The sequence below is a fragment of the Podarcis muralis genome, chromosome 15 (assembly GCF_964188315.1).
Source record: "Podarcis muralis chromosome 15, rPodMur119.hap1.1, whole genome shotgun sequence".
NCBI lineage: Eukaryota > Metazoa > Chordata > Lepidosauria > Squamata > Lacertidae > Podarcis > Podarcis muralis.
In genome coordinates this window covers 29144959-29170639 of record NC_135669.1, presented here as the reverse complement: position 1 = coordinate 29170639, position 25681 = coordinate 29144959, and the positions used below count along the sequence as shown (strand labels likewise).

General features: G+C 53.9%; 2 protein-coding genes across 4 annotated transcripts; one reads left to right on the top strand and one right to left on the bottom strand.

Moving 5' to 3' along the window:
• The first annotated feature begins 2303 nt into the window (after positions 1 to 2303).
• Positions 2304 to 12085, top strand: XAF1 (XIAP associated factor 1). Of its 3 annotated transcripts, none has more exons than XM_028707351.2 (8): positions 2304 to 2607; positions 3516 to 3651; positions 5197 to 5253; positions 6173 to 6368; positions 8730 to 8797; positions 9573 to 9929; positions 10513 to 10579; positions 11897 to 12085. In XM_028707351.2, exons 1-8 carry the CDS (start codon positions 2540 to 2542, stop codon positions 11908 to 11910), a joined length of 963 nt encoding a protein of 320 aa, XP_028563184.2. In that variant the 5' UTR covers positions 2304 to 2539; the 3' UTR covers positions 11911 to 12085. The 3 variants fall into 3 exon arrangements, with proteins under 3 accessions (XP_028563184.2, XP_028563185.2, XP_028563186.2); XM_028707353.2 differs by lacking the exon at positions 2304 to 2607 and adding an exon at positions 2651 to 2951; XM_028707352.2 differs by lacking the exons at positions 2304 to 2607; positions 3516 to 3651 and adding an exon at positions 2645 to 2951.
• Positions 12086 to 12521: 436 nt separating this feature from the next.
• Positions 12522 to 24552, bottom strand: TEKT1 (tektin 1). The gene is made up of 8 exons (XM_028707349.2): positions 24450 to 24552; positions 22600 to 22836; positions 21679 to 21844; positions 21315 to 21443; positions 20834 to 20977; positions 17990 to 18212; positions 16065 to 16261; positions 12522 to 12818 (listed from the first exon to the last, which is right to left on the bottom strand). Exons 2-8 carry the CDS (start codon positions 22787 to 22789, stop codon positions 12659 to 12661), a joined length of 1209 nt encoding a protein of 402 aa, XP_028563182.2. The 5' UTR covers positions 22790 to 22836; positions 24450 to 24552; the 3' UTR covers positions 12522 to 12658.
• Positions 24553 to 25681: the final 1129 nt, after the last annotated feature.

Here is a 25681-nt window from a genome sequence, read left to right as displayed (position 1 = left end):
GGAGAAAGAGAGGAGCAAGCCTGGCTACGCCCCCCTCCAAATCAGCTGGAAGTCCCCCACTCATCCCCCTGTGCATGGGTGGGAGAGAGCCTTGGTGGCGGCAGCGATTCAGCCAAAGGCTGGGCTCTCTTCCCACCCGTACGATTCTGTAGAATAGGTCCCGCACTTGAACAGGATGTCTCCCCAGCGGGTTTTGAATCACACAAGATGTCAGGGAGGGAAGGGGGCCTTTTGTGTAACTGTTTAGAAAGGGCCTTGAGGGTCCCAGTTAAACTGCGGAACTCCCTGCCACAGGAGGCCGTGATGGCCACCAATTTGGATGCCTTAAAAAAGAGAGGATTAGGAAAATTCGAGGAGAGGGCTATTGATGGCTACTAGCCACTGGGGCTGTGCTCTGCCTCCACAGTCGGGGGCAGCAAGGCTTCTGAATACCAGTTGCTGTGGAAGCCACAGAAGAGGAGAGGGCTCTTGTGTTCAGATGCCGCTTGCTGGCTTCCTACTGAACCATCTGGTTGGCTACTGTGAGAACAGGGTGCTGGACTAGATGGGTTCTACATGCCTGACCCAGCAGGCTCCCCTTGGGTTCTTAGTCCCCACCTGATGGAGATTAGCGGCTGTGGAGTTTCCCCAACCCCAAAGCAGACTTGAGCCCCCTTTTGGGAACTGAGGCTCACTAGGAAGCCCCACTTGGGGATGCTGCCCCAGGGGATGCAGGGAGCATGGTCAGCCCTCCCCACAATTGGCTGGCTGAACAAGAGCCATTGTTACATGCCCAGAGAGGGTGGGGTGATGGGGTTGCACAGCTCCCTCTGCTCCCTTGGGGATGGTCCAGGCACCCCAACTGGCCAGAGCCAATGTTTTTCTCTCGGCCTCCAGAGACAGACGCCCATGATCACAGTGGCGCCAGAGCTGACAGGCCCCTCCAGATCAGGACGTGGTGAAGGCAATCCCCTTGGCCCCGCCAAGCCCCCAGAGCTGTGGGGGGCAGAAGCAGGGCCCCTAGGCAGAGCCCTCCCTGTTTCTATACTGCTCTTAAAGGTACGGGATCCCCCACAGAGGTCTCAACCTGACATCCTTCCACCTTTGCTCCCCCTGCCCCCGCACAAGCCCACAGCAATCTCCTTCCCTGCCGTAATATGTATGAATTGCTCGTCCGCAGGAGACCGTGTTCTTCATCCTGTGTAGCAGGGGTTGAACTAAATAATAATAAATAATAATAATAATAATAATAATAATAATAATAATAATAATTTATTTCCCCATTCACCCTGGGAGGCTCCCAACAGAACATTAGTAAAAAGTAAAGGGACCCCTGACCATTAGGTCCAGTCGTGGCCGACTCTGGGGTTGCGGTGCTCATCCCGCTTTATTGGCCGAGGGAGCCGGCATACAGCTTCTGGGTCATGTGGCCAGCATGACTAAGCTGCTTCTGGCGAACCAGAGCAGCGCACGGAAACGCCGTTTACCTTCCCGCCGGAGCGGTACCTATTTATCTACTTGCACTTTGATGTGCTTTTGAACTGCTAGGTTGGCAGGAGCAGGGACCGAGCAATGGGAGCTCACCCCGTTGCAGGGATTTGAACCGCCGACCTTCTGATCAGCAAGTCCTAGGCTCTGTGGTTTAACCCACAAAGCATCAGACATTAAAAACTTCCCTAAACGTGCCTAGATGGGTCCCTTCTGATTCTACAATTCTATGGTTCCATTGTGGTGGTGGTGGTGAGGAGTAGAAGGAGGATGCCCTCCGTGAGAATGGTACTTTCCAGTGCAGCACTGGACAGGTCCTCTGCCCGCAAGGAGCTTACAATCTAAAACTTCAAATTTTGTGGCACAATGGAGCCTGATGGCTTGGCAGGCAGAAAACCCCTGGCTGAAGTCCCAATGGCATCTCTACTTAAAAGCAGCTCAAGTAGCAGGTATGGGGTGTGGGGAAGCTCCCGTCTTCGAAGACCTGCAATCCCAGACCAGGTGCTTCTCGGCGGCTCTGAGCGTGAGCCTGAGACCCCCACCCCACTGACAGGTTTTCATGGACCATGATGAGTTAGGCAAAAGGAGCTATGGGAAGGGTCATAGTCCAATAGTAGAATAGCTGCTTTGCATGCAGATGGTCCCAGGTTCAATCCCCTCCGGTGGCACCTGCAGGTAGAGCTGGGAGAGAACCGTGACTGAAACCTTGGCGAGCCGCTGCCGGTCAGTGTAGGCAATACCGACGAAGATTGACCCACTGGTCTCACGCTGTATAGGGTAGCAAGCTTCATGTGCTCTTCTGCTGCCCTCTGGTGGCCGCCTCGGGTACACCGGTCCGGCCTTTCCTGGATCGCGCCCTGCTGCGAGAAGCGCCGTCGGGGCTCCGCTCTCGGCGAAAAGGGGGAGCCCCGCCGGGGTGGGGCAGCGGGGATGGATGCCCTAAGGAGCATCACCCAGGGGTGCTGCTGCTGGCTGGTCAGCTGGCTGGCCGGTCGGCTTTCTCTATGGCCCGGCTGTTGACGTTGCACCCAGCGACTAACTTTCGTTTCCACCCAGGACAGATTTTGCAGAAATGAAAGTGAAAGAGGGCGCTGGGCAGAGACGGGAGATGGAGGTGGAGACACGCGTCTGCGCGAACTGGTAGGGAATGCAGCCCTGTCTATCAATCAATATCTGTCTGTCTGTCGAATCTCCCTCCCTGCAAACAGGCTGGCTGGGCTACAGTGGGAACCCCGCTCCCCATAAATCCAGTGGGGTCTTCGCCCCGCGTTAAGAAGAAACGTAGAGGGCCCGTTGTTTTGCATGAAGGGCCCTCTCGGATTTTGTGACTCATGGAGAAAATAATATCTGTCGTTTAACATAAAAGGAATTAGATCAATATAATTCTTGGGTGAACTCCAGTTGTGTTGCTTGGAACCTTCCAATATTAATTCATGACGTTTGGTTTTGGTACGGAAACTTGTTCTCGTCTGTTTACTTCTACGGTAGGTATCCCTTTCTGTTTGTTTTATTTGGAATCTGTTGCTATCCTTCGTTCTGCTACAAATATATGGAAATTAATTTGTATAGAATTACAGCAACAGCCAGATGCAACCTTCAGAGTTCCCTTCCCTCCTCAGTTTGGGGTCAGTCCCTGTGGGCAGTGACCCTCTTGGCGAAGTCCCAGCCTCTCACAGTTCTGTTGAGGACTTCCCAGGCAGAATCGAGTCCTTTGCCTTGGCGAAAGGACCAAGCTTATTTATTTGCTTAGAGCTATTAAGGAAAAATCACACACACACATACCCGTTCCTGGTTTTAACAGAGCATTTGCAGCAGAGTGGCTTACATACATAGCAGTCCCTGCCCCTGTAGGCTTGCAATCTAAGAAGACATAGCACACAAGGAAAAGGGACGAGGGAGGGGGGAAAACAAAATCCAACTTGGGCACCAATTCTTATATGGTTGTTCTTATGAAGACCAAGTGGCACAGTTCAGGGCTGGTGGGAGCTGGGCTTCCAGCAGTGCTGACTTGCCCCTTGTGGCCCATGGGCTCCTCTTCTCTCACCTAGCAAGCGGGACGTGGTGGCTGCCAACTTCTCCCTCCATGAGGCCCACTGCTTGCGCTTCCTGACCATCTGCCCCAAGTGTGAGGAGCCAGTGGTGCTGAAGGACATGGCGGAACACCTCGCTACAGCCCACGAACAGGTAGGGCGTGGGGGATGAAGGCCCATAGAATAATAGAACTGAAGAGTTGGAAGGGATCCCCAGGGGGTTATCTAGTTGAACTCCCTGCGATGCAGGAATCACAACTGCCCAGGCAGCGGGTGCTCAAGTTGCAGGACAGAGGAGCCTGTGAGGTGGGCTGGGGATCAGGGTTCACATCAAAGGAATCATGGTGGTCAAACGCCACCTTCCCCAGCCCTGGGTGTTTTTGTAAGGTCCTATGGCCTAGCAGATGGGACGTGGGTGGCGCTGTGGGTAAAAGCCTCAGCGCCTAGGGCTTGCCGATCGAAAGGTCGGCGGTTCGAATCCCTGCGGCGGGGTGTGCTCCTGTTGCTCAGTCCCAGCGCCTGCCAACCTAGCAGTTCGAAAGCACCCCTGGGTGCAAGTAGATAAATAGGGACCGCTTACTAGCGGGAAGGTAAACGGCGTTTCTGTGTGCTGCGCTGGCTCGCCACATGCAGCTTGTCACGCTGGCCACGTGACCCGGAAGTGTCTCCGGACAGCGCTGGCCCCCGGCCTCTTGAGTGAGATGGGCGCACAACCCTAGAGTCTGTCAAGACTGGCCCGTACAGGCAGGGGTACCTTTACCTTTACCTTTATGACCTAGCAGAGACAGAGAGTGAAAGCCAAGGGGCCTGGCCAGATTCTCCCTCCCCCCCAGCCTTTTGCCCCAGTACCTGGAAGGGAGCTGACTTGTGGGGAAGAAAAATCAAGCCTTTGTGTTGGGGTTAGGGTAGAAGTCTACTCTAGACTGTTTACTAAGGACAAGCAATTGCGTTGGAGAAGTCCCCAACAGCCAGACCTAATTCTGCTCCAATCTGATACGGGGTGTTCAGTCTACGATATGGGATTCGCAAAGTTGTCACAACCTGGTTAAGGAGACATAGCAAGAAAAACACAGGGAAACAGCCCACCTGACATGTCCTGGGGTTTTGGGTGTAAAAATGGTATCGGGGGGAATTTTGTCAGGGAAAACCCGGATGTATGGCAACGCAATGGAAAAGGCAGTGGAAACAGCTCAAAAAGCTTAAAATTACTTTATGAAATATGACGACCCTATGCTCTCTCCTTTTTCCACTGTGAGGGAGACGTGGCCTTAAGACAGGCTCAGGCAGAAGTCCTTGCAGAATCCGGACCCAAACATTCTGCTTCCATATTTGCCTTTCTCTGCCATCGCCCTCTTGCCCTCACCGCGTTGACATCTATGGAGCCTTGTAAATGCCCCTCAGAGCAGCCCCTCCAGCCTTGGGTTAGAACAAGGGGCTCTCAAAGCCGGTCTCTGGGGGTGGGGGGGAGGCCCTTGTGGGTCTGTGGTAGAGCATCTTTCTGCAAGCAGAAAGGCCCTCCGCTGCTTCTGTATCATCACCAAGTGGGATAGTCGCTGCCCCAGAAGAGGGGCTGATCAGGCACCTTCCTCTGTTCCTTGGGGTGGAGTGGGGTGTGGTTTCCCTCCTGCTACCTTGGGGCCTTTTTGTGGCACTGCCAATGCCCTTCCTCACCTCCTCCCCCTCCTCTTCCCACTTCCAGGTCAGATGCAAGCGCTGCCACCAGGCAATGCAGCGATTCTTACTGGAGCACCATGAGGTAAGGAAGGGACGAACTGGCCTTCCCAGGAGGATGCTGGGGTGTCTTCTGAGAGCAGGGGTCAGCAACCTTTTTCAGCCCTGGGCCGGTCCACCGTCCCTCAGACCTTGTGGGGGGCCGGACTACATTTTGGGGAAAAAATAATGAACGAATGCCTATGCCCCACAAATAACCCAGAGATGCATTTTAAATAAAAGCACACATTCTACTTATGTAAAAACACGCTGATTCTCGGACCGTCCGTGGGCCAGATTAAGAAGGCGAATGGGCCGGATCCAGCCCCTGGGACTTAGGTTGAGAGAGTCAGGAGCCTGCTTCCGTTCTGACCCTGGGATAACAGCAGCCCCTGGGCTCAGTTTAGTTAGAGGGGCCTGAAAGGGAGCCAGCAACACCCCCTCCCCTCCTCGCCCACCCCAGATCCCTGGATGTGGCAGCTTTTCATCCTGACAGTGACGAAGAGTTTGGGGCTGGGGTGGTCTCTGGGGGTGCCTGGCAGGGAGCAACCAACATTGGCTCCCTGAAGAGCTGACATGGTGGAAGATGTGCTCCCAAGGTTGTGTCTCCTCATTCAGACAGTGTGGTGTAGTGGTTAGAATGTTGGGCTAGGACCTGGGAGAGACCAGGGTTCAAAACCACCCCCACCCCCCAACCTGGCCATGAAGGCTCACTGGGTGTGTGGCCTTGGGGAGCCAGTCACTCCCTCGCAGGGTTGCTGTGGGGGTTAAATGAGGACTAGCACCTTAGAGGGTACCAATCCCCACTCCGCCATGTGAAGCTCTGTGGGCCGGTCATTCCCTCTCAGCCTAGCCTACCTCACAGGGTGGTTGTGGGGATTAAATGAGCGGGGGGGGGACCATGTGCACCACCTAGAGCATCCCCCTTTCCCCAAGACGGACCCCTGTCTCTCCTCCCCCTGCAGGCTGAAGACTGCCCCGAGCGCCTGGCCCAGTGCCACTTCTGCGAGCTGGAGGTGCCCTTCCGCCAGCTGCAGAGCCACCTCAAGGCCTGTGGCAGCCGGACCACCCCATGCTGGGATTGCGGCAAGTACATCATGTACAAGGCCCTGGAAGACCACAGCCGCACCTGCCGAGAAAACAAGGTGCTCACTGGCCCTGGTGAGTTTGCCCAAGTCCTTTTTTTTACGTGGTGAAATCTGTGGACTCGGTACGGAGAAAAGAAAGCAGTGTGTCGTTCAACTGTGGACCTCCCTGCCTCAGGAGGCAGCGATGGCCACCAACATGGATGGCTTTAAAAGAGGACTAGACAAGTTCTCAGAGGGCTCTCAAGGGCTTACTAGCCACAAGGGCAATGCTCTGCTTCCACAGTTGGAGGCAGCAATGGATACCAGTCGCTGGAACCCACAGAAGGGCAGAGGGTCGCTGCTGAGCTCAGTTTCCCATAATGGGCATTGGTTGGCCAGTGAGAGAACAGGATGCTGCTCTTGGTGGGCCGTGGGCCTGATACCGCAGGGCTCTTCTGAAACACAGTGGTTTCCCCCCAAGGACCCCAATGTTGAAGCAACCCCATCTCACAGAGACGGAGGGCGAAGAGTTTTTACTTCAAAGGTAGCGTTTAGATGAGCAAACAGGCCACCAGTCTAATACAAGGTCTCAATACAAAGTCTCTCACAAGAGGGTGCAGTCCTTTAAGTGCAAGAAAAACAGTTTGGTTGTTACTGGAGTCCAAAGTTGTCCTTTTATTCTCCTGGATGTCTCCTGGCAGGAAATGCTCCAGCCTCTTCCATTCCCCGAGCTGGCTTCCCCAGCAGTTAATCCTCCTGCTAGGTGTCCTTGATAAAAGGCTTCAGTTCACACTTATCTGCTCTGCCTCCCACACACTTCACTTTCTCCTCTCAGACCCGACTCTACACCTCTGTAGTCATGCATGCGGTTAATGAGAGTCACAAGACACAAGGCAGCGACTCGGGAGCTGGACCTTAATTACATTCACTGTAATGTGGTTTATTCTTTGTAAAATGCACAATTGCAATGCGTACACCAACACTTCTTTGGTGTCTATGACAGGCTCTTGCCCTGCCTGTACTTTTCCTTGACCCCTCCAATCTTGCATGGTGTCGATGTCTCCAAAGCCATCACCCATTCTGGGGGCTCTGAACATGCCCCACATTAACTCCTAGGGAAGGCCAACACACTGCCCTCCAGATAAGGGTGTGAGAAGAGCCTAGGCTGGATCAGGCCCATAGCCCATCCAGTCCAGCATCCTCTTCTCACAGGGGCCAAGCAGATGCCCACTGGGGGCACAAGAGCCCTTTCTCCTCCTGTGGCTTCCAGCAACTGGTATTATTCAGATGCATCGCTGCCTCTGACCGGGGAGGCAGAGCAGAGCCACCATGGCTAGCAGCCATCCATAGGCTTCTCCGTGGATTTGTTTAATTCTGTTTCAAAGCCAACCAGGTTGGTGGCCATCACTGCCTCCTCCCTCATCTCCTTCGTCCCAGCAAAGGGTGGTGCTGACCCTGGGGAGAACTGAGACTGTGCCTGCATGAAGCCAACCTCTCCTCTGTCCTTTTCATGCCTCTCTTGGTTCTGTGAGACCAGGGGAACTTTGTCGCAGCAGGAGGGAGAGACACCTGTGACTCTTCACCAGCTGGACTCCGCTCTGCCTCTTGGCCTCCCTCCTCTCCTGCTTCAGCTTCTGCCTCTGATTCTGGACTTCTCTCTGCTCACTAAGCCCTGTTACCTCTTCAGCTTCTGACACCTCCTCTTCCCAATCTTCTCTCTCTGGTCCCACCACCCCTCTGAGCCTTCTTCCCTTGGGGGTTCCCCAACTGGTTCCTCCTGTGAAACGCAGTCCAGGACCGGTCCAGAATCCGATGGTTCCGCTAGGAGTCAGTCCGACAGGGCCAAGGCAGGACACAAGGCAAGGACAGGTACAGGATCTCAGGCAGGATCTAGCATACAGCAGTGTTGCTCCCGCAACCTGGGGCAGGGTCTGACAGCCTTTTATCTTTGTTAGGGTAGCAGCTGGTCCTGATCCCCCAGCGACTCACCTCCCTGTTTCGCCCAAAGGCGGGCACTCCTCCTGCGAGTACTCAGGTCTCTCCTTCTCTCAGACCTTAGTCTCTGCTGCTCAGGAGACATCAGTGGGTTACTAGACCCAGGGGCCGCCTCAGCCTCCCCTGACCCAACCAGTAGTGGAGCAGCTGTAAGCGATGGCCCAGCTGAAGGCAACGAGGTAATCCCCGCATCTGGAGCCAGGGCAGGCTCAGGCCCCTGACTTGGCCCAGCTAGTGTTTGTTGCAGGGGAACCTGTGCAGACTGGGACTCTTCGGGATCAGGCCCCAGATGTGGTTCAGGTGATGCCTGAGGCAAAGGATCCGGTGCAGACTGAGTCTCCTCTGCTTCCGAGTCCGAGTCCCAGGCCATCACACTTCCCACCATTCCTCTACGCCCAACCAATCTAGGACACTGACTTGGTCCGCTTGCTGCCAGTAACCCTTTCTCTCCCTGCTACAGGGCCCAAGACCAATCTGTGCCAGCAGTGTAACAGCTGGTTCCCCGACGAGAAGTACCTCCAGCACCTGGTAAGGTTCCTGGCTCCATCTCACCACCATGGGGGCTTTGACTGGGGCCCATGAGAGGAGGCAGAGGAGGCTCTCCAGGACAGGTGGCCGAGTGAAGGGACTGCAGCAGGGTGGCAATTTGTGACACCTGCCAAGTCACTGGAATCTCACCAGCCAAACCCTTGAACCCAGGGATGGGGAGGTCAATGGGACACATTCCCTCTCAGGCAGCTTTCCTGGGGGGCTGTGTGCCAGTGGTGGGTGGGGCCAGAGGCAAAAGTGGGTGGAGCAGTGGATAGGAAGCTTTGTCTAGTAGTATGTAATGGGGGGGGGGAGTCAGTGGCTTGTACACCACACAAATGAGCCACAACACACGCACCAACATGACGGTGCAAGGGCCCATTCCAGCCACCCCAAGGCTTTGAGGGCACAGAAGACGGCTGTGGTCTGCAGAGACTCCCAGGGGCCGGTTAAAGGGCTCAGGAGGGCCACATTCTGCCTGATATTCCCCAGCCCATTTTGCCTACTGGGTTGTGACCCCCTCCCCATGATTAAAGATCCCCCTCCCTGCTAGGGTAAAGTTGGGGGGGGGGTTGGCTCCTTCCCACCTGAAAGTCACTCAGCTTGGGGTGTGGGGAGGCTGTCTGCCTAGCAAAGACCCACCCCAAGCCTTTTGCCCCCATGTGTGGGACTCCAGCCAGCTTCTTCATTTGGGGAGGGGGGCTTGTGCAGCTGAGTCAGCCCCTCCCTTGTCCTGACTCTGCCCAGCTCCAGCCTCCCTTTTTCTCCTCCGCAGAATGAGTGCAGCCCCCTCTCTCAGCTCCTGGGGGCCCTCAGCACCCGATCATCCACAGAGCCCACCTCCCCTCCGTCCGCCTCGAGCCCCCTGACCCCAGCCACTCCACCCCCCACCCCGAGCCCGGTGGCCGAGAAGGACGTCCGGCCCAAGATAAAGGAGAAGGAGCTGTCTTCCCTGGGGAGACCCTCGATGAAGCCCTCTCGGCCCAAGAAGTCCTCCAGCCGGCCGGCCTTCACCTCCACCCTGCCCCAGGCCCTGGGGGACGAGGAAGAGGCCGCCACAGCCTATGACCAACTGGCCACTTGCTCCCAGTGCAACATCCTCCTGCCCAGGCCCACCCTGCAGAAGCACGAGGTGAGGAGCGGGGAGGGAAGAGGAAGGCTTTGGCTGGGTGGAAATGGGGGGCATTTGCAGATTGCAAGTGGGGTGGGTATCTCTCCGCCTGAATCCCACCCCCAGGTTCTCAGGAGGGGCACCCCCAGAGAAAGGGACCTTCCTCCACGAGGTCTCCCCTTTTGTTGCTCCTTCTCAGGCTTGCAAGAGGCCACCGGCCCTCCCCACCTGAAAGACTCATAGAATTGGAAGGGACCTGGAGGGTCATCTAGTCCAACCCTCTGCAGTGCCCAGCGTGGAGCTCGAACTCTCGACCCTGAATGGGAGTTGGAGCCCAGCAGCGTCCAGAGGGGGGCCCCAGAGGCTCGCCACCCCTGACCTGAAATTTTCGACATTTGTGGGGAGGGGCTGTGCTTCCTTGCCCCCAGGGTGAACAGTGGCGCCACCTGCTGGCACCTCCTTGACAGCGGGGGAGAGATTTCCTACAGAAGTTTGGCCAGTCTGGGTCATGTATCTGCCTGTATAAACCTCCTGTTAAGGGGAATAGAGGGTCTAAGCCTGCAGGGGGAGAGACCTTCACCACCGCCTCCTCTCCTTCTTCCAGAAAAAGTGTCGACGGGGAGCTTCTTTGCAGGCCCTGCGACGGAGCCCCCGGATCCTGAGGAAAGGAGGTATGTATTTATTTTATTCATTGATTGCATTCTGTTGATATCTGTCGCTCAAGGTGACGTACGTACATGGATCTCCCCCTCATTTAATGCCCACAACAGCCCTGCGAGGTAGGCTAGGCTGAGAGGCAGGGACTGGCCCATGGTCAACCAGTGAGCTTCATGGTCAAGTGGGGTGAGGATTTGAACACTGTTCTCTTCCAGTCCTCGCCTGATGCTCTTGCTACTCTGCCATGCCTTATTTCAGACAGAATCCACCCTGACCCCTCTCCCCTGGTCCAGGGAGGATGCATGAGCAGGGGTCTCCTCCTGCTGTTGCTGCAACTCTGAGGGGCCTGAAGGAATAGAATAGGAATAGAATCACAGAAGAGACGGCCAAGGGTCATCTAGCCCATGAGTAGGCAAACTAAAGCCGGGGGACCAGATCCGGCCCAATTGCCTTCTAAATCCGGCCCACGGACAGTCCGGGAATCAGCGTGTTTTTACATGAGTAGAATGTGTGTTTTTATTTAAAATGCATCTCTGGGTTATTTGTGGGGCAGAGGAATTCATTCTCCCCCCCCCCCAAAAAAATATATATAGTCTGGCCTCCTGCAAGGTCTGAGGGACAGAGGACCACCCCCTGCTGAAAAAGTTTGCTGACCCCTGATCTAGCTCAACCCTTCTGCAATGTAGAAATCCTTGACAGATGGCCATCCGACCTCTGTTGAGAAACCTCCAATGTCCGCCACCTTCCACCGTTGAGCGGCCTTTACCCTCAGAAAGCTCCTCTGTCCTTTGCTGGGTTTGGGGTTTTTTACACCTAGAGTGTCATCTCCAACTCCTGTTGGTGGACATCTCCCTGCAGCTACTTCGAAGTTTACAATGAGGGCGATTGATCGATCCATTTCTCCCTCCAAGCGGGAGATCCAGTGCATGCTGTGCCCACCCCCACCCTCAGGATGCCCTCCCAGGGACCACAGGGGATTGCAGACCCCATTTTATGTATCTGCTGCCCTTTTCAACCCCCCTCCCCACCCAGCGGGCCCACAAGGCAGCTTCCAGGAACAAGGGGTGGTCTAATCTAGGGAGCCACCTTGGGAAGAGGCAGCCTCAGCAAACGCCCTTCGCTGCTGCAGCGGACAGGAATCAGCCAACAGACTTTTGGGGTGTTGTACAACTGTGTGTGTCCTGCTTTGCCTTCTAGCCTGGCTATGTATGGCATAGGACACACACAGACACACACACACACACACAGCCATTGATGAAGGCCCCCAGACTCCCCTGAAAAAACAAATCCTGCTGTGGAACTGAGCCTCCTTTGCTCATCTTGTCTTGCAGAGGAGTCGAAGTAGAGAGAGATCCGTCTTGCAGGAAGATCCCTGGGCAGCGGCAATCACATCTCCCACTGTTGGGCCAGCCCAGATTTTTTGCCTCCCTGCAGGATCAGGTTCAAAGTAAAGCGCTTTGCAATGCACAAGCCCCACTCTGCCTTATTGAGAATAAAAGAGCTACGATTCGCACCCATGACTGAGTGCAAAGAGCCACTTTGGGATTGACTCTGGCGGAAAAGGAATCGCGGAGACTCGCGAGGGTGGGGGCAGACAAGGGTGTTGTTGAGGTGAGTCACCTTGAAGCCCCCACATTGAATGGGACCCGCGTCCTGCAGCTTCAATAGCCAGCCAAAAAGCAAGGAATATGCCACCGCTCAACTGATCAAGCCCCATCTGTTTGTGGGATTGGTCTGTAGGGCTAGGCGATGCCTCTCTGCCGCTTCTTCCTCCCCTAAGGTGGGGAGGAAGAAGCAGCCGAGATACATTTTGGGCATGGTGATATGTTAGCATATCCTAATATTTAGCTGCTAATACATCACGATTTTGAAAACCAAATATCGGCCAGTCCTACTGACCATACCCTGCCCCAGAACAAGGGTCTGTTTCTATGTGTTACAGTGGGGAGAGGTGGCTTACAAGGTACCCTCGACTTCTACTTTATTGTCCAATATAAAGTTTAAAGCGATTTGAGCCCCTTTGTGTCCATTCAGGGTTATGCAGAGGAGGGAGGTCCCTGGAGCGCAGAGACTGCACCAGCGCTGCTGCGAGGTCAGAAGTTGTTGATGGCAATGGACTCTCTCATCTGCATGCAGAGGACCTCGTCGATGTAGATGGTGTTTGCTTTGACCTGGATCTCCTCCTCCAGAGACAGCTGGCGGCGGTTCAGGCCTTTCAGCTCGGCGTCGGCCTGGGCCAGGGTCTCCTTCAGCCTGTAAGGGAGGAGCGGAAGGAAAGAGGGTCACGGGCCTCTGAGGGGGACTAAATAGGGCAAGCAGACGCTCCTGGCCCCACCAGAACTCTCCATCTGAGCTGGTCTTTGACCGTAATAAATTATCTCTCTATCTATCTTGACACCTGCGGGTGAGCACATTTGCCCACAGACTGATGGGAGCATAACACCCAACATTCCACTTGAGAATTATGGGAAACAACCAAATTCGCATGAGAAGAACCTGCTGGTTCTGGCCAAAGGCCCATCTAGCCCAGCATCCTGTTCTCACAGTGGCTAAATATCGCTAACAGCCTAGGAATCGAGATAGACTGACCCTACACCTGGAGGTTCCATAAAAAATTAAGGACCTGCTGGATCAGACGTCTCATCCAGCATCCCTTGGTCAACCAGATGCCCCAAAGGCAAGCCACAAGCAGGACCTGAGCGCAAGAGCCCTCTCTCCCCTCCTGTGGCTTCCAGCAACTGGTACCCAGAAGCATTGTTGCCTGTGACTCTGCAGGCAGAGCACAGCCATTGTGGCTAATAGCCATCAGTAGCCCTCTCGTCCCTCTGTTAATTTGTCCAGTCCTCTTTTAAAGCCATCTCGGCTGGTGGCCATCACTCTGGAAGGGAGTTCCATAGTTTCAGCTATGAGCTGTGTGAGAAGGTCCTTTCTTTTATCCGTGCTGGATCTTCAACTTCCAGCTATGTTGGAAGTCCACAAGAACATGCATGTGAATTTGGTTGCTTTGCATAACATACTCTGTTTGCCAGGAAGGCAGGTAAGGAAGTGGTGCCCTGCTACCTGGCCCCTTCCTACCTCCCTCTCGCCCCACTAGAATCAGGCCCTGCTCAGTCCCTTTGAGTTCCTCGGATTCCCTGAAACATTCCCCAGGAATATCCAACCCTCCTTTCCACTTTAGGAGAGAAAGGCAGGTCAGTTCATTCCCAGGATGCACTGAATGGGCAGGTAGGTGCCAAGAGACCGACCCTGCCAGACCTCCTGTTGGTGCCCCATAAAACAAGCGAGAGGGTTTTGTGGCTTCACAAGGTGGTCCACAAAACAGCCACGATTGCTCCATCCAGCTCCCCTTGCAGTCAGCCCTCCAAAAGCCAGCAACACCCCAAAGGTTCTGCTGAAGAGAACTTCTGGGCAGTATCTGGTTTCCAACTTAATGATGTATCACGAGCTAAACATCACTATATATTGATATATCACAATGCCTGAAATAAGGATGGAACTACGTAGAGGCATTGGCCGACTTCATGGGTTTCCCCACATTTTGATTTTTGCATAGCACACACACACACATCATGATTTGCAATCTATGGCCAGTTCAAAAATTATGAAAGCAATATCATGATAAGGACTTAAAACTGGTCTTGGATGCAACAAAAATCCAGTGACAGCATACAAATCAATCTGGCCAAGCCCTCCCCCTCTTCACAAATGCAGACAAACTCCACTGCAGCCAACCAGAGACAACCAACCCCACCCTGCCCCCAATACCTCTCACTACCAAGGAAATGCAATAAGCAAAGAGAAAGAGAACCTACCCACTTGATGCTGACACAAAACCCCACATGTACACTTTGCAAAAGAGTATAAGCCTCACCACCCCACCCCTCCTCTTCTTCCCCAACCTTATACTGTACTCAACACTAATGTCTCACAACAAATGTAACTGATTTGTAAGAAAGACTGCACAGCCTGAAAAAAGGGAGAAGGCATGTACTTTTGTAAACCAAGAAAATCTTTAATACAGTTCAGGGGCGCCGACTTATAAAAAATATTGGGGGGGCCCATACCGGGGTCCTGGGGGAGGGAGAACGCGAGAAGCAGCGCGAGCCTCTGAGAGAACGCGAGACCCCGCGCAGCTGCTGCTCCTGCCTCAAGGCAGCGGGTTGGCCGGGTAGGCGTCGGTTCCTTGCTTGAGCAGGACCCCTGTGCCTGCCCGCCTCCCTCCAGGTAGACCGGGTAGGAACCTGTACCTTCGTATAGAAGCGCCAGGCGGCCGCAGGCAGGCAGGAAGGCAGCAGGCCAGGGTGCGTGGACGTCCCATGCCTGCCTGCCTGCCTGTCTTCTTCCAGGTAGACCGGGTAAGAACCTGGACCTTGGTATAGAAGGCAGGCTTGCAGGCAGGCAGGCAGCTGCTGCTGCTGTTCGGTCGGCGGCTCCTTTGCTTTGCTTGCTGCCGCCCAGGCCCCGGGAGCCACAGAGCCAGCGCCGCCTGAGGAGGAATATCCAGCCCATTCAGAGACGCTGCTGCTTCTCTCTCTCTCTCTCTCTCTCTCTCTCTCTCTCTCTCTCTCTCTCTCTCTCTCTCTCTTGTTGTTGTTCCGTTCGGATTCCCCCTCCCACCTGGCGGCTCCTCTGGCGCGTCCTGCGCAGCGGCGGCGGCGGCGGCGGCAGCAGCTCCTCCTGCAAAACACTTTTCCCTCTCCCTCGGTGTGTTTGTATTTGCGTGTGCGTGCGCGAGGCGAGCGAGTGCACCTCCTGTCTCTCTCTCCCTCTCTCTCTCCCCCGCCGTGCAATCTCCTCGGGACTCTCCAGTCCTTTTGATGTCGCCGCGGCCGCAGCGCTGGCCCGCCAGACTTTACACGAAGGTTCGCGCACTAATAATTTTCTCAAATTATTGGGGGGGCTCTGCCCCCCCAATTGAATTTTTGAGGGGGCTCGGGCCCCCTCAGGCCCCATGGAGTCGGCGCCTATGATACAGTTAAAAAAAAACCCTGGTCTTGGACGATGCCTAGTCCAGCCCTAACATCATGATTTGCAATATATTGCCAGGTCAAAAACTATGAAACCGGTATCACAATATGTACTTTACTTCAAACCGGTTTTGGACAATACATCGACATATTGCCCAGCCCTACCCCAAACCCCTGGTTTGCACCCACAGAGGTACAGAATCTTCCTTTTTAATCCTTCAATTAATTTATTATTTACTTACTTACTTACTTACTTACTTACTTACTTACTTACTTATATCCCACCCATCTGGCTGGGTTTCCCCAGCCACTCTGGGCAGCTTCCAAGAGGAGATTAAAAATGCATTAAAATATCAGTCAAATGTACAAGCCTGGGTACTTTAAGGCCCCCTGCTGAGGAACCACAAAGTGCATCCTTTGCAAGGCAGCACCCACCCACCCACTCCTGGCTGCTGCTTGGGAGCAAGGAGGGTGCTGCTACCCCACAGGGAGATCTCTGGGGTGGGCCTGGCCCTGCGGCTGTTGTACTTGCCTCTGGATGTTGTGGTTGATCTCGTGCACCTCCCGCATCAGCCGGTATTGCGCCTTGTCCCGGCAGAGCTCCACATTGGGCCGGTGGGTCCTCGTCTCCAGGCGGGTCTGGGCCACCTTGGCCGGCCCCTCCTTGTCCAAGATGGCTTTCTTCAGGGAGTCAATGTTCTTCTCCTGAGCACTGACCTGCTCCATCACCTTCAAGCAGAAGCAGGGCGGAGTCAGGAGCAGGGCAGGAAGATCTCGGAGGACCAACTCACCACTTCCCCTCTCTGCTGCCCCAGCTAAGTCAGAGCATAGAATCCTAGAACTGTAGAGTTGGAAGGGATCCCCAGGGGTCATCTAGTCCTGATTCCTGACAGACAGCCATCCAACATCTGCTGGAAAACCTCCAAGGAAAGAAAGCCCACCACCTTCCAAGATGCTCCACCATCTCTTAATGTTGGAAACTTCCTCCCCTCCCCCTCCCCGGAGCAGCAGAAAGCAAACTTGCTCCATCCTCACTATGTGATGACCCTTCATATATCTGAAGGTGGCTATTGTACCGCCTCTCAGTCTCCTCTCCTCTTCTCCCCCTCCCCCCCCCATTCACACAAAAAGCAGCCCATTAGGAAGCAACTGGGGTGAGGTGTCTGGAGAGCAAATCTATGGCCTCTGGACCTGAAACTCCAACACTGGTCCACACTGCAGCCGGCCTCAGAGGTGCTACAGGAATTCTTTGCCATCCCTAAAAGGTAAAGGTAAAAGGACCCTGACCATTAGGTCCAGTCGTGGCCGATTCTGGGGTTGTGGAGCTCATCTCGCTTTATTGGCCGAGGGAGCCGGTGTACAGCTGATTGGCAAGTCCTAGGCTCTGTGGTTTAACCCACAGCGCCACCTGCGTCCCTTTGCCATCCCTACATGGGGATTATCTTTGTGGATTGATCCTTGAAAGGAGGTGCCGTGTCTCTCAACCAAGCCCATTGCTAAAACCTGAGCATTGCAGTTTAAAAGATTGGAAAGCTGGCTTGGGGGAGATCAGAGCCCTGATAGGCATCAGACATGCTGCTTTCCCCAGGATTGATAGAGGTAATTCGTTTCTTGCAATTGCACACTACCTTTTTCTCCAAGGGTGGTATACATTGTTCTCCACCTCCCTGTTAAATGCCCACAACACACCTGCGGGGCAGGTAAGGCTGAGAGGCAGTGAGTGGCCCAGGGTCACCCAGTGAGCTTCATGGCTGAGCGGGGAATCATTGTTTGATCTCCCCTAGTGTGACACTGTAACCCCGTTGCAACACAAAGCCCCTAAACATGGTGATGGGGTGGAAAAGAGAAACCGGCGGTTTGCCCCCTTCGTTCCATCAACTCCTCCCTACCCTATGAAAAGCATTACAGTCATACCTCATGTTACATCCGCTTCATGTTACGTTCTTTCAGGTTACATCCTGCTGCGACCCAGAAGTACTGGAAAGGGTTACTTCCGGGTTTTGCCACTTGCGCATGCGCAGAAGTGCAAATGACGTCACACGCATGCGCAGAAGTGGCGAATTGCAACCTGCATGTGCGCAGACGCGCAGCTGCGGGTTGCGCTCTTTTCATGTTGCGAACGGGCCTCTGGAACATATCCCATTCGCAACCAGAGGTACCACTGTATTCAGAACAGTGGTTTACACAACCCACTATGGAAGACAGTAACACAGTAGAAAAAGAAAAACTGTAGCAATTGCACATATTAAAACAATATCATTTAATGAAAACAGATGCACTCGATCCAGTAATGTGATGCCACCTTTTCAGAGTCTGATACTCACTGACAGCTCCATTGCCCCCCTAGGGAATTCCACTGCCCCCCCCCCAGGGGTGCTACCACTCACTTAGGGAACCACCAGGCTAAGTGGTGACCGGATGGAGCTTTCGCTGCTGCCGGCCCAGTGCTTACGGTACCTTGTCCAGGTGGTCTTCCAGCTTGGCCTTAGCACTCTTGGTCTCCTTCAGCCGGTTCCGGAAGGCGACGTTGACGGTGTTGATCTGCTTGCGCAAGTCGCTGGCCGCCTGGGAGAGGATGCTGTCGATCAGGGCCCTCAGCGCCAGGGAGTTGTTGCGCTGTTGGTCGGCCTTTTCCACATTCGTGTTCGAGAAATCTTCCCATTCTTCAGGGCTCACCGAGCTGCCGGGGGAATGAGAGAGGGGGAGGGAAGTGGGGGGGTCACTCCTAGCTGGCCTGCCCTAAATCTTCAGGCTCAGGAAGGGGAGAGAGGTTCTGGGGGGTGGTCCCAGTGATGCTAAATGTTATGAGAATTATAAGGTTTAAGAAAGTTAATGTTCATAAATGTACCACATACATAAATATATAAACCACATGTCTGAAACAGTACAGGAAAACAGTCCTGAAACCACTTTGATGCTCCCAAATTGACCTCAAATGTTTCTCTGCAAGGAGGAAGGAAATGGGAAAAGCCTCCCCATTGTCTCTGTGCTCACAAATCCTGCCTTAAGGGCACATTTGTGTATGAATAGGGTGAGCCTGTGACCTGGATTCAGGAACTGAGTATTAACCATCACAAAAGAATGGCCAGGATGCCCAGGTAAAAGCAATCAGTGACCATTATCAGGTATCCTGGCAGACAGGTTTTCTGCTGTAGATGTATATATGATGTTTTAGGGGGGTGGTACTGAGCTACAGGGGAGGCAATTTCAAAAGTGCTCTCATAAGAGCTTGCACACCAATGTTCTGGGTTCCTCCTCCCTCCTTCGTGGGGGCGCGGTGAGACCCTGTTGCAACAGTTTAATAAAGATCCAGCTTACTAGCTGCTTTGCTTCTCAATATTCTCTGGTTGGCCTCTGTTATTTTTCTCCTACCAATAGAGGACCTACATAAGGACTCTACACGGGCTCTTGGGTACCCCATAAGGAAAAAGGAGCAGGTTTTTTTCTTACAACACTAAATAAGCAGTATTATTTCTGAAACGTCAACAAGATTTTCTCTCTAAGGAATTGGGGTGATGAATCCATGTGGAACTCTGACGTGGCTCTGCCTCTGAAGATGGAATATCGTCCCAGCTGTCTTCTGCTCAGGGTTTTCCAAAGCATAAAAGTTGGTGCCTCCTTCAAAACAGGCAGAGAGAGATTGTGTGTGTTTATGTGTGGGGTGCCCACGTCAGCCTCTGTCCTTGGGGAAGAAGTATGGGACAGCATCCGCCTTGCAATGGAAGGTCCAAGGGACAATCCCCATTGGCAGCATCTCCACGTAGGGCTTAGAATGAAACCCTGGAAAGCCAGCACTGCTGCCAGTCAGGGTAGACAACACTAACCGAATGGACCAACGGTTCTGATGCAGCATAAGGCAGTTTCCTGTGTTTGTGGGTACGGTACTAGTTTGCCCTTATCAAAAGAATTAATTTGATGGTGCATGGTGTTAATCTACTCAGCAATCAACAGACACTTTGCTTATTTTGCAGGGAACTGACCTTGCAATTTCAGAGCTGCAATTTCAGATGTTTCCTCCTGGAGGGAGACACACACATTCCCACAGCTGGTCAGGGTGTACACATCTGTCTAGCCCTTACCAGAGGGCAGCAGTGGGCAAAGAGGCTGCAGTTACATTATGATTCCACCAGATTGTGGGAAAACTTGAGGAGAAAGAAAGGCTAAGGAGAAAACCCTACACAAATCCAGAGTCCATAAGACGTGCTTTGTATGCCTCCTTCCAGCAACTCCTGCAGCCAAGCTGGTGCCAAACATTGCTCTGCTTTGAATCACATCAGCAAGGCCGAGAGGGGGTCTTGTCGTCTGGGCAGCCTGGGAGCTCCATATACACTGCCCAGCTTTGCACCCCTGAAAGGACACTTCGCTGCTGCTAACACAGCAGTTTGACTTCACCCCCAGAGGCACACTCCATTGTCTCTCGAGACAGACGGATGCCAGCAGCAACAATTGGATGGCGGGTAGAAAGAGCCTGAGGTTATGTCACCTGGTCAATACCACCTGGGCAACAGAGGGAGAAAGCAGTAGAACCCTTTTTGGGAAGCCAACTCCATTGCTGCCCCAAAGAACTGCCGACCCCATCTGTTCCCACAAGCGGCAATTCTTTCCCTGCCCCACACCTCGTTGAAGTGAAGAGAGCTCCACAAGAGTTCAGCTGCCCCCGTTGTGCACCTGCCACCCTCCTCCTGAACCCGCCATGAGACCATAGGCGCCGACTCCATGGGGCCTGAGGGGGCCCGAGCCCCCTCAAAAATTCATTTGGGGGGGCTCTGCCCCCCCAATAATTTAAGAAAATTATTAGTTTCACGCACTGCTTCCCCGCGAAAGCGGGCGGAGGCGGCAAAGCGGCGGCGAGATCTAGGCTGCTCGGGGAGCCGCGCCGCGGCCGGGCGGGCGGGAGTCCCCTCGGGGGTCGGGGGCTGCCTGCCCTCGCCTCGCTCCTCCGCGGCCTCCGCCCGGGATGCTGCCGCCCGGCCCTTGCCGCGCCGCCGCCTCTCGCGCTCCGCCGCCATCGCGGCCCCCGGCACCCTCCCTCGCAGTGCCGGCGAAACCCCGAGGCGCTCCTCGCTCACGCTGGCGCGGCTGCCCATGGCCCGCCCGCCCGGCCCGCCCTCGCCCCTCCCGGCCCGCCAGCGCCGCCCCCTTTCTCGGGAAGGGAGAATCAGCCGCCGCTGGCCAGAAGGGGGAAAGCCGAGGCGAGACAACCTCCCGTTGATCATTCGCTTAGAAAACTTCCCGGGGCAGGACCCCGGTATGGGCCCCCCCAATATTTTTTATAAGTCGGCGCCCCTGCATGAGACTCACTTCTCCTCAACCTTCAGGACATTCTGGGCGCATCTGATGTCCGGCGTGTTGTTGTTGAGGTTGGAGCAATAGTTGTCGATGTTAAAGGCGGTGTATTTGTCCTTCAGGTCCTGCTCCAGGTTGTACTTGGCGGAGCGGTTGAGCCTGGAAGAGGAAAATCGGCCGTTGGGTGGGGAGGAGAATGGGGCAGAAAGGGGGCGGAAGGCAATGCCAGGTTGCAGCGGCGATCAGGTGAGGAACGGAAGTATCATCACTACTTGCTGTTATTAAATTGATTATCCGTCTTTCACCTGCAAAGTAGACAACACTGAAGGAGATTGTTCCACCTGCAACCCATCCACACATCCTGGGAATAGCTGTACACACACACACACACACACACACACACACACTTTTCCAGCCCTGCCCACACACTCTCCAGAATCCCCACTCTCTTCTCCCCAACCTCTGCCTGCCCCCGATGTGTGTCCCCCCCCAATACCTGACTTGCTCAATGGCTTGCTCCAGCGTCCTCTCTAGCAGAGCGACGACTCCCTGAAGGACCTCGACTTCCTTGATCAGCTCCTGTTCCACCTCATCATGGACCAGGTCAATCCCAACGCGCCTCTCCCTGGAGCAGGAAAAAAAAAGGAAAGGAGAGCAATAAGAGCATAAGAAGAGTCTTGCTGGATCAGGCCAATGGCCCATCTGGTCCATTCTCATAGTGTCCCCCCCAGGTGCCCCAGTGGCCTGCAGTGCAGAGGGTTGGACTAGATGACCCATTGACTCCCTTCCAACTCTGCAGTTCTATGATTCCACTTGGGAGAGGCCAGAATGATGCCCCCAATATATCCCCACGTCCTCACCGGTTCAGGAGACACTGCTGAGAGATGCAAAGCGGCTGCTTGAAATTTTCCAGTGCCTTTTCCAGCCGCGTCTTGAACGACAGCAGCACCTCCGTCTCCTTCACAAGCTGGTCGAGTTTGTCATCCAGTTGCTGCTTCCAGAACTTGATCTCCTCGAGCCTCTGCTCTGCGGAAAGAGAGGGAGCCAGGTGACGCCCAAGGGAGAAGCCCACAGCACCAAGGCCTCTGGGCTCAACTTAGAGAAAACCCGTGCTTTGTGATTGCTTTTTACAAAAACACACATAAGCAGCTAAACCTCACGACTACAGGTGAAGGTGTGGAATCGGATTGGACTAGATCACCCTCTGGGTCCACAGGTCAGTGATTCAATACTCCTGGCCTGCCAATGGGTGGAATGAGCAGCTGTCCACTGCTGAAGACAGAATGCTAGGAATTATGGGCCTTTTGCCTGACTCAGCAGTCAGTTCAGGGTGAGATATAATAATAATAATTTATTATTTATACTCCGCCCATCTGGCTGAGTTTCCCCAGCCACTCTGGGCAGCTTCCAATCGAATGTTTAAAACAATACAGCATTAAATATTAAAAATTTCCCTAAACAGGGCTGCCTTCAGATGTATTTTAAAGATAAGATAGCTACTTATTTCTTTCACATCTGGAGGGAGGGCATTCCACAGGGCGGGTGCCACTACCGAGAAGGCCCTCTGTCTGGTTCCCTGTAACCTCACTTCTCGCAATGAGGGAACCGCCAGAAGGCCCTTGGCGCTGGATCTCAGTGTCCGGGTTGAATGAGGGGGGTGGAGATAGGGACCCCCCAAGAAGATTCCACCTTTTGTAGGGAGGCCCAAGGGAGGCCAGTGAACTGACCCTTCTCCCCAGCAGAAACCAAGCCTCCTCCACAGACAACCCCCCCCAACCTACCTATCCTCTTATTGACATCGCTTTGGGTCTTCTGGGTGGTCCTCTCGATTTCATCCACCAGGCGCTGGCTCTCGTCCAACAAGCGCTCAGAGCGGCACCTCTCGGCCTCTGCGCTGCTGTACTGGGCCTTGTTGGCGATGTGCCACTCGGGGGGCAGGAACTTGGGGGGCGCTTGCAGGAGCTTGGCCATGCTCCCTTCTCAGGAAGGTCCTTCAGGGAGAGAGGGCAGTTCAGCACCTGGAGAAGGAGATTCAGACGGAGGAAGAGGGGGAGGTGAACTGGATTTTCTTTAATTAACTTCACCACTTGTGGTGTTTAAGACAGCTTTACTTGGTCAGAACAACAGCAGCTGCTGGGGAACTACCCAAAGCGGAGTCCACCAGAATATAGGTTACACAGGCTGATACAGGTCCACTAAGAGCAGGTTTGGCCCCAGTGAAAAAAATGGTTCGGGGCCCCAACCAGCTAAAAAAACCTTCATTGCCATGGGAACAGGTAATGCGGGCACAGAGGAGGGGCTCCAGAATGTGGCTGCAATTGGCTGCTGCCACCTCAGAACCCAAGGAAGAGGGAATGAATGAATGAACCCCAGAATGAATGAACCACCTAAAAAAGCATCACACAGGATATAACATTATCTCGGTTAATGATAAGTATCTTAATATTTGTTACCTGTTGAGAATGTTAAGACCCTAATGACTAATCTCAATCCAGTGGTACCTCGGGTAACAGACGCATCAGGTTACAGACTCCGCTAACCCAGAAATAGTACCTCGGGTTGAGAACTTTGCTTCAGGATGAGAACAGAAATCGCACGGCAGCGGCAGGCCCCATTAGCTAAAGTGGTACCTCAGGTTAAGAACAGTTGCAGGTTAAGAACGGACCTCCAGAACAAATTAAGTTATTAACCCGAGGTACCACTGTACTATAATCATACATTTCAAATGTTAAACGTAGGTATAACACAGTGTGCATCACACCACAATTTTGCTGTTATCAGCAGGGGCCTCACTTACGAAAACGAAAACCTACAAACGTGATTGCATTTCGCAGCAGTGTCATACTCTCAAAGTGCAGAAGCAAATGTTTGTACAGAGTCGGAAAAGTTCAGTCCATGGTACAAGTACACAAGCCATTATTCAGAACTGTGTGTGTGTGTTGCATAAACCATATGCAAGATATTCGAGGTCCAGGCCCCCTTTCTGAACCACCAATAATTTGTACCTGCTCTCCTCACACACCTGCGGCCCGCCCCTTGCCAGCCCCGAGTTTATAGAGAGGCCTTCCTTCACCTTAGTTTTACACAGGCATAAAAAGTAAGTCACATTCTCAGAGAAAAAGCAGGTCTGCATGATCAGAGCAGGATTCCTGATTCAGCCAGGGAGCCTCCTCTCTATCAAATTGGCTCAAGACTGAGTTTTTCCTGCACATACATTCTAAATACAGTCTGGCTTCAAGCACCAGGTCTGTTGGCAGACCACTTCTGTGTTACAAAGGGGGGCATAGAAGGGGCAAGTATATTTCTAGGAGAGCAAGGAAGAAAAAACGACAGACTATTAATGCCAGCAGTTCTGAAATAGGGGGGCGAGTTCCTTGGTTTTTTTTTGGGGGGGGGGGCTTGCTCACACACACCCCTCTGGCGCCGCCTACCAGGACCACCCTCCGTTGCTTGGGAGATGGGAGAGGCTTGGACGGCGCCGCATTCAGCCCATATTGGGGGAGGGTATTTAGGATCCCAGCGCGCAGCCCCTCTTTGGCACTGGATCGCCTGCTTGCAAAAGCCCTGAAGGCTCTAAATCTAGGTCGAAAGAAGACAGCAAAGAGGATTAAGGTTTAAGAAGCCAGATCACCTTTCCGCAGCAGCAGCAGCTCTCGTCCTCGGCGCGCGCGCTCGAAGCATCAAAAGCTGAAGCGCTGAGCAACAAACCCGTCGCCATGGGGACGGGTAACGCGGGATCGCGGCAACGGGGGCGGAGTTCCAGAATGCGGCCGCGATTGGCTGCCGCCGCCTCCGAACCCGCGGAGGAGGGAAGGAATGAATGAACGAACCCTGGAATGAATGAAAAGGCGCGAAGCCTGGAAAACCGAGGGCGGCGTTTCTACCACTGGCCAGGACGGGGAGGAAGGGCGCTCGGCACATGCTCAGGGCCCCCCTCGTTCTCCAGGAGAAGTGGAAAGCGACTGGAGTTCTTTATTATTATTGTAGTGTGGGGAATGGGGGCCATGATAGAGGCATTTATAAAAGGACGCGTGGTGTGGACAGAGGACGGCTTTCCTTCCCCTCTCGTAACACAAGAAATCTGTGGGACGCTCCAAAGACACTGACGGGTTGAATGATTGCATTTATAGCCCACCTTTTTCTCCAAGGAGCTCAAGATGGTGTACATGGTTCTCCTCACCCTCTTATTTTAGTCCCCACAACAACCCTCTAAGGTAGGCTAGGCTGAGAGGCAGTCCCTCAAAGGCACCCCCAGTGAGATCCATGGCCGAGTGGGGATTTGAACCCTGATCTCCCCCAGGTCCTAATCCAACTCTAACAATGCGCGCGCGTATATGTGTGCTTATATATTTGTTATTATTGTACTTTCGCGTAGCAGGGTTGGACAGACAAAAGGAAGGCCCTTCACAGTAGCGCAGTTAACCTGTAAAAAAGAAGATTAGTCTAATTCCTGGAGGACAATAGGACTACTAAAAAGGGCTAACTAGCCATGATGGAGGCTGTGCTCTGCTGCCTTCACCATCAGAGGAGGCAGCGTTCACTCTAGTTGTCGGTCTCTACTGTCATCCGTGTCCTGCTTCCTTCCCGCTATTGAGGAACCAGGGTAGCTAAAGACAACCTTCCTACTCAGGACCACTCTACCTCCTATGACTGCGGGGCGCGGGCACCAAAAGTCCTTTCTTAAAGCATGGCCTTGCGCATGCGCCAATGCCAGCCGAATGTGGTGGGGGGAGGGAAGCATCCCACTCGGCCACCCGACTTCGCCTCTGCGCTCAGCCAATCGCATGCTCTCTGGGCCTCGCAGCTGCCAATCCGCGTGCCCCCTGAGGCTGGCTCGAGCGGCCCGCGCCATCTATTAATATT

Coding starts and splice junctions, on each gene's coding strand:
- XAF1 (XM_028707351.2), top strand. CDS start 2,540: ATGAAAGTGAAAGAGGGCGCTGGGCAGAGACGGGAGATGGAGGTGGAG. Junction 6,369..8,729: donor CAAGGTGCTCACTGGCCCTG/GTGAGTTTGCCC, acceptor TCCCTGCTACAG/GGCCCAAGACCAATCTGTGC. Junction 8,798..9,572: donor AGAAGTACCTCCAGCACCTG/GTAAGGTTCCTG, acceptor TCTCCTCCGCAG/AATGAGTGCAGCCCCCTCTC.
- TEKT1 (XM_028707349.2), bottom strand. CDS start 22,789: ATGGCCAAGCTCCTGCAAGCGCCCCCCAAGTTCCTGCCCCCCGAGTGG. Junction 21,444..21,678: donor CAGCAGTGTCTCCTGAACCG/GTGAGGACGTGG, acceptor TTCCTGCTCCAG/GGAGAGGCGCGTTGGGATTG. Junction 12,819..16,064: donor ATCAACCACAACATCCAGAG/GCAAGTACAACA, acceptor CCTCCCTTACAG/GCTGAAGGAGACCCTGGCCC.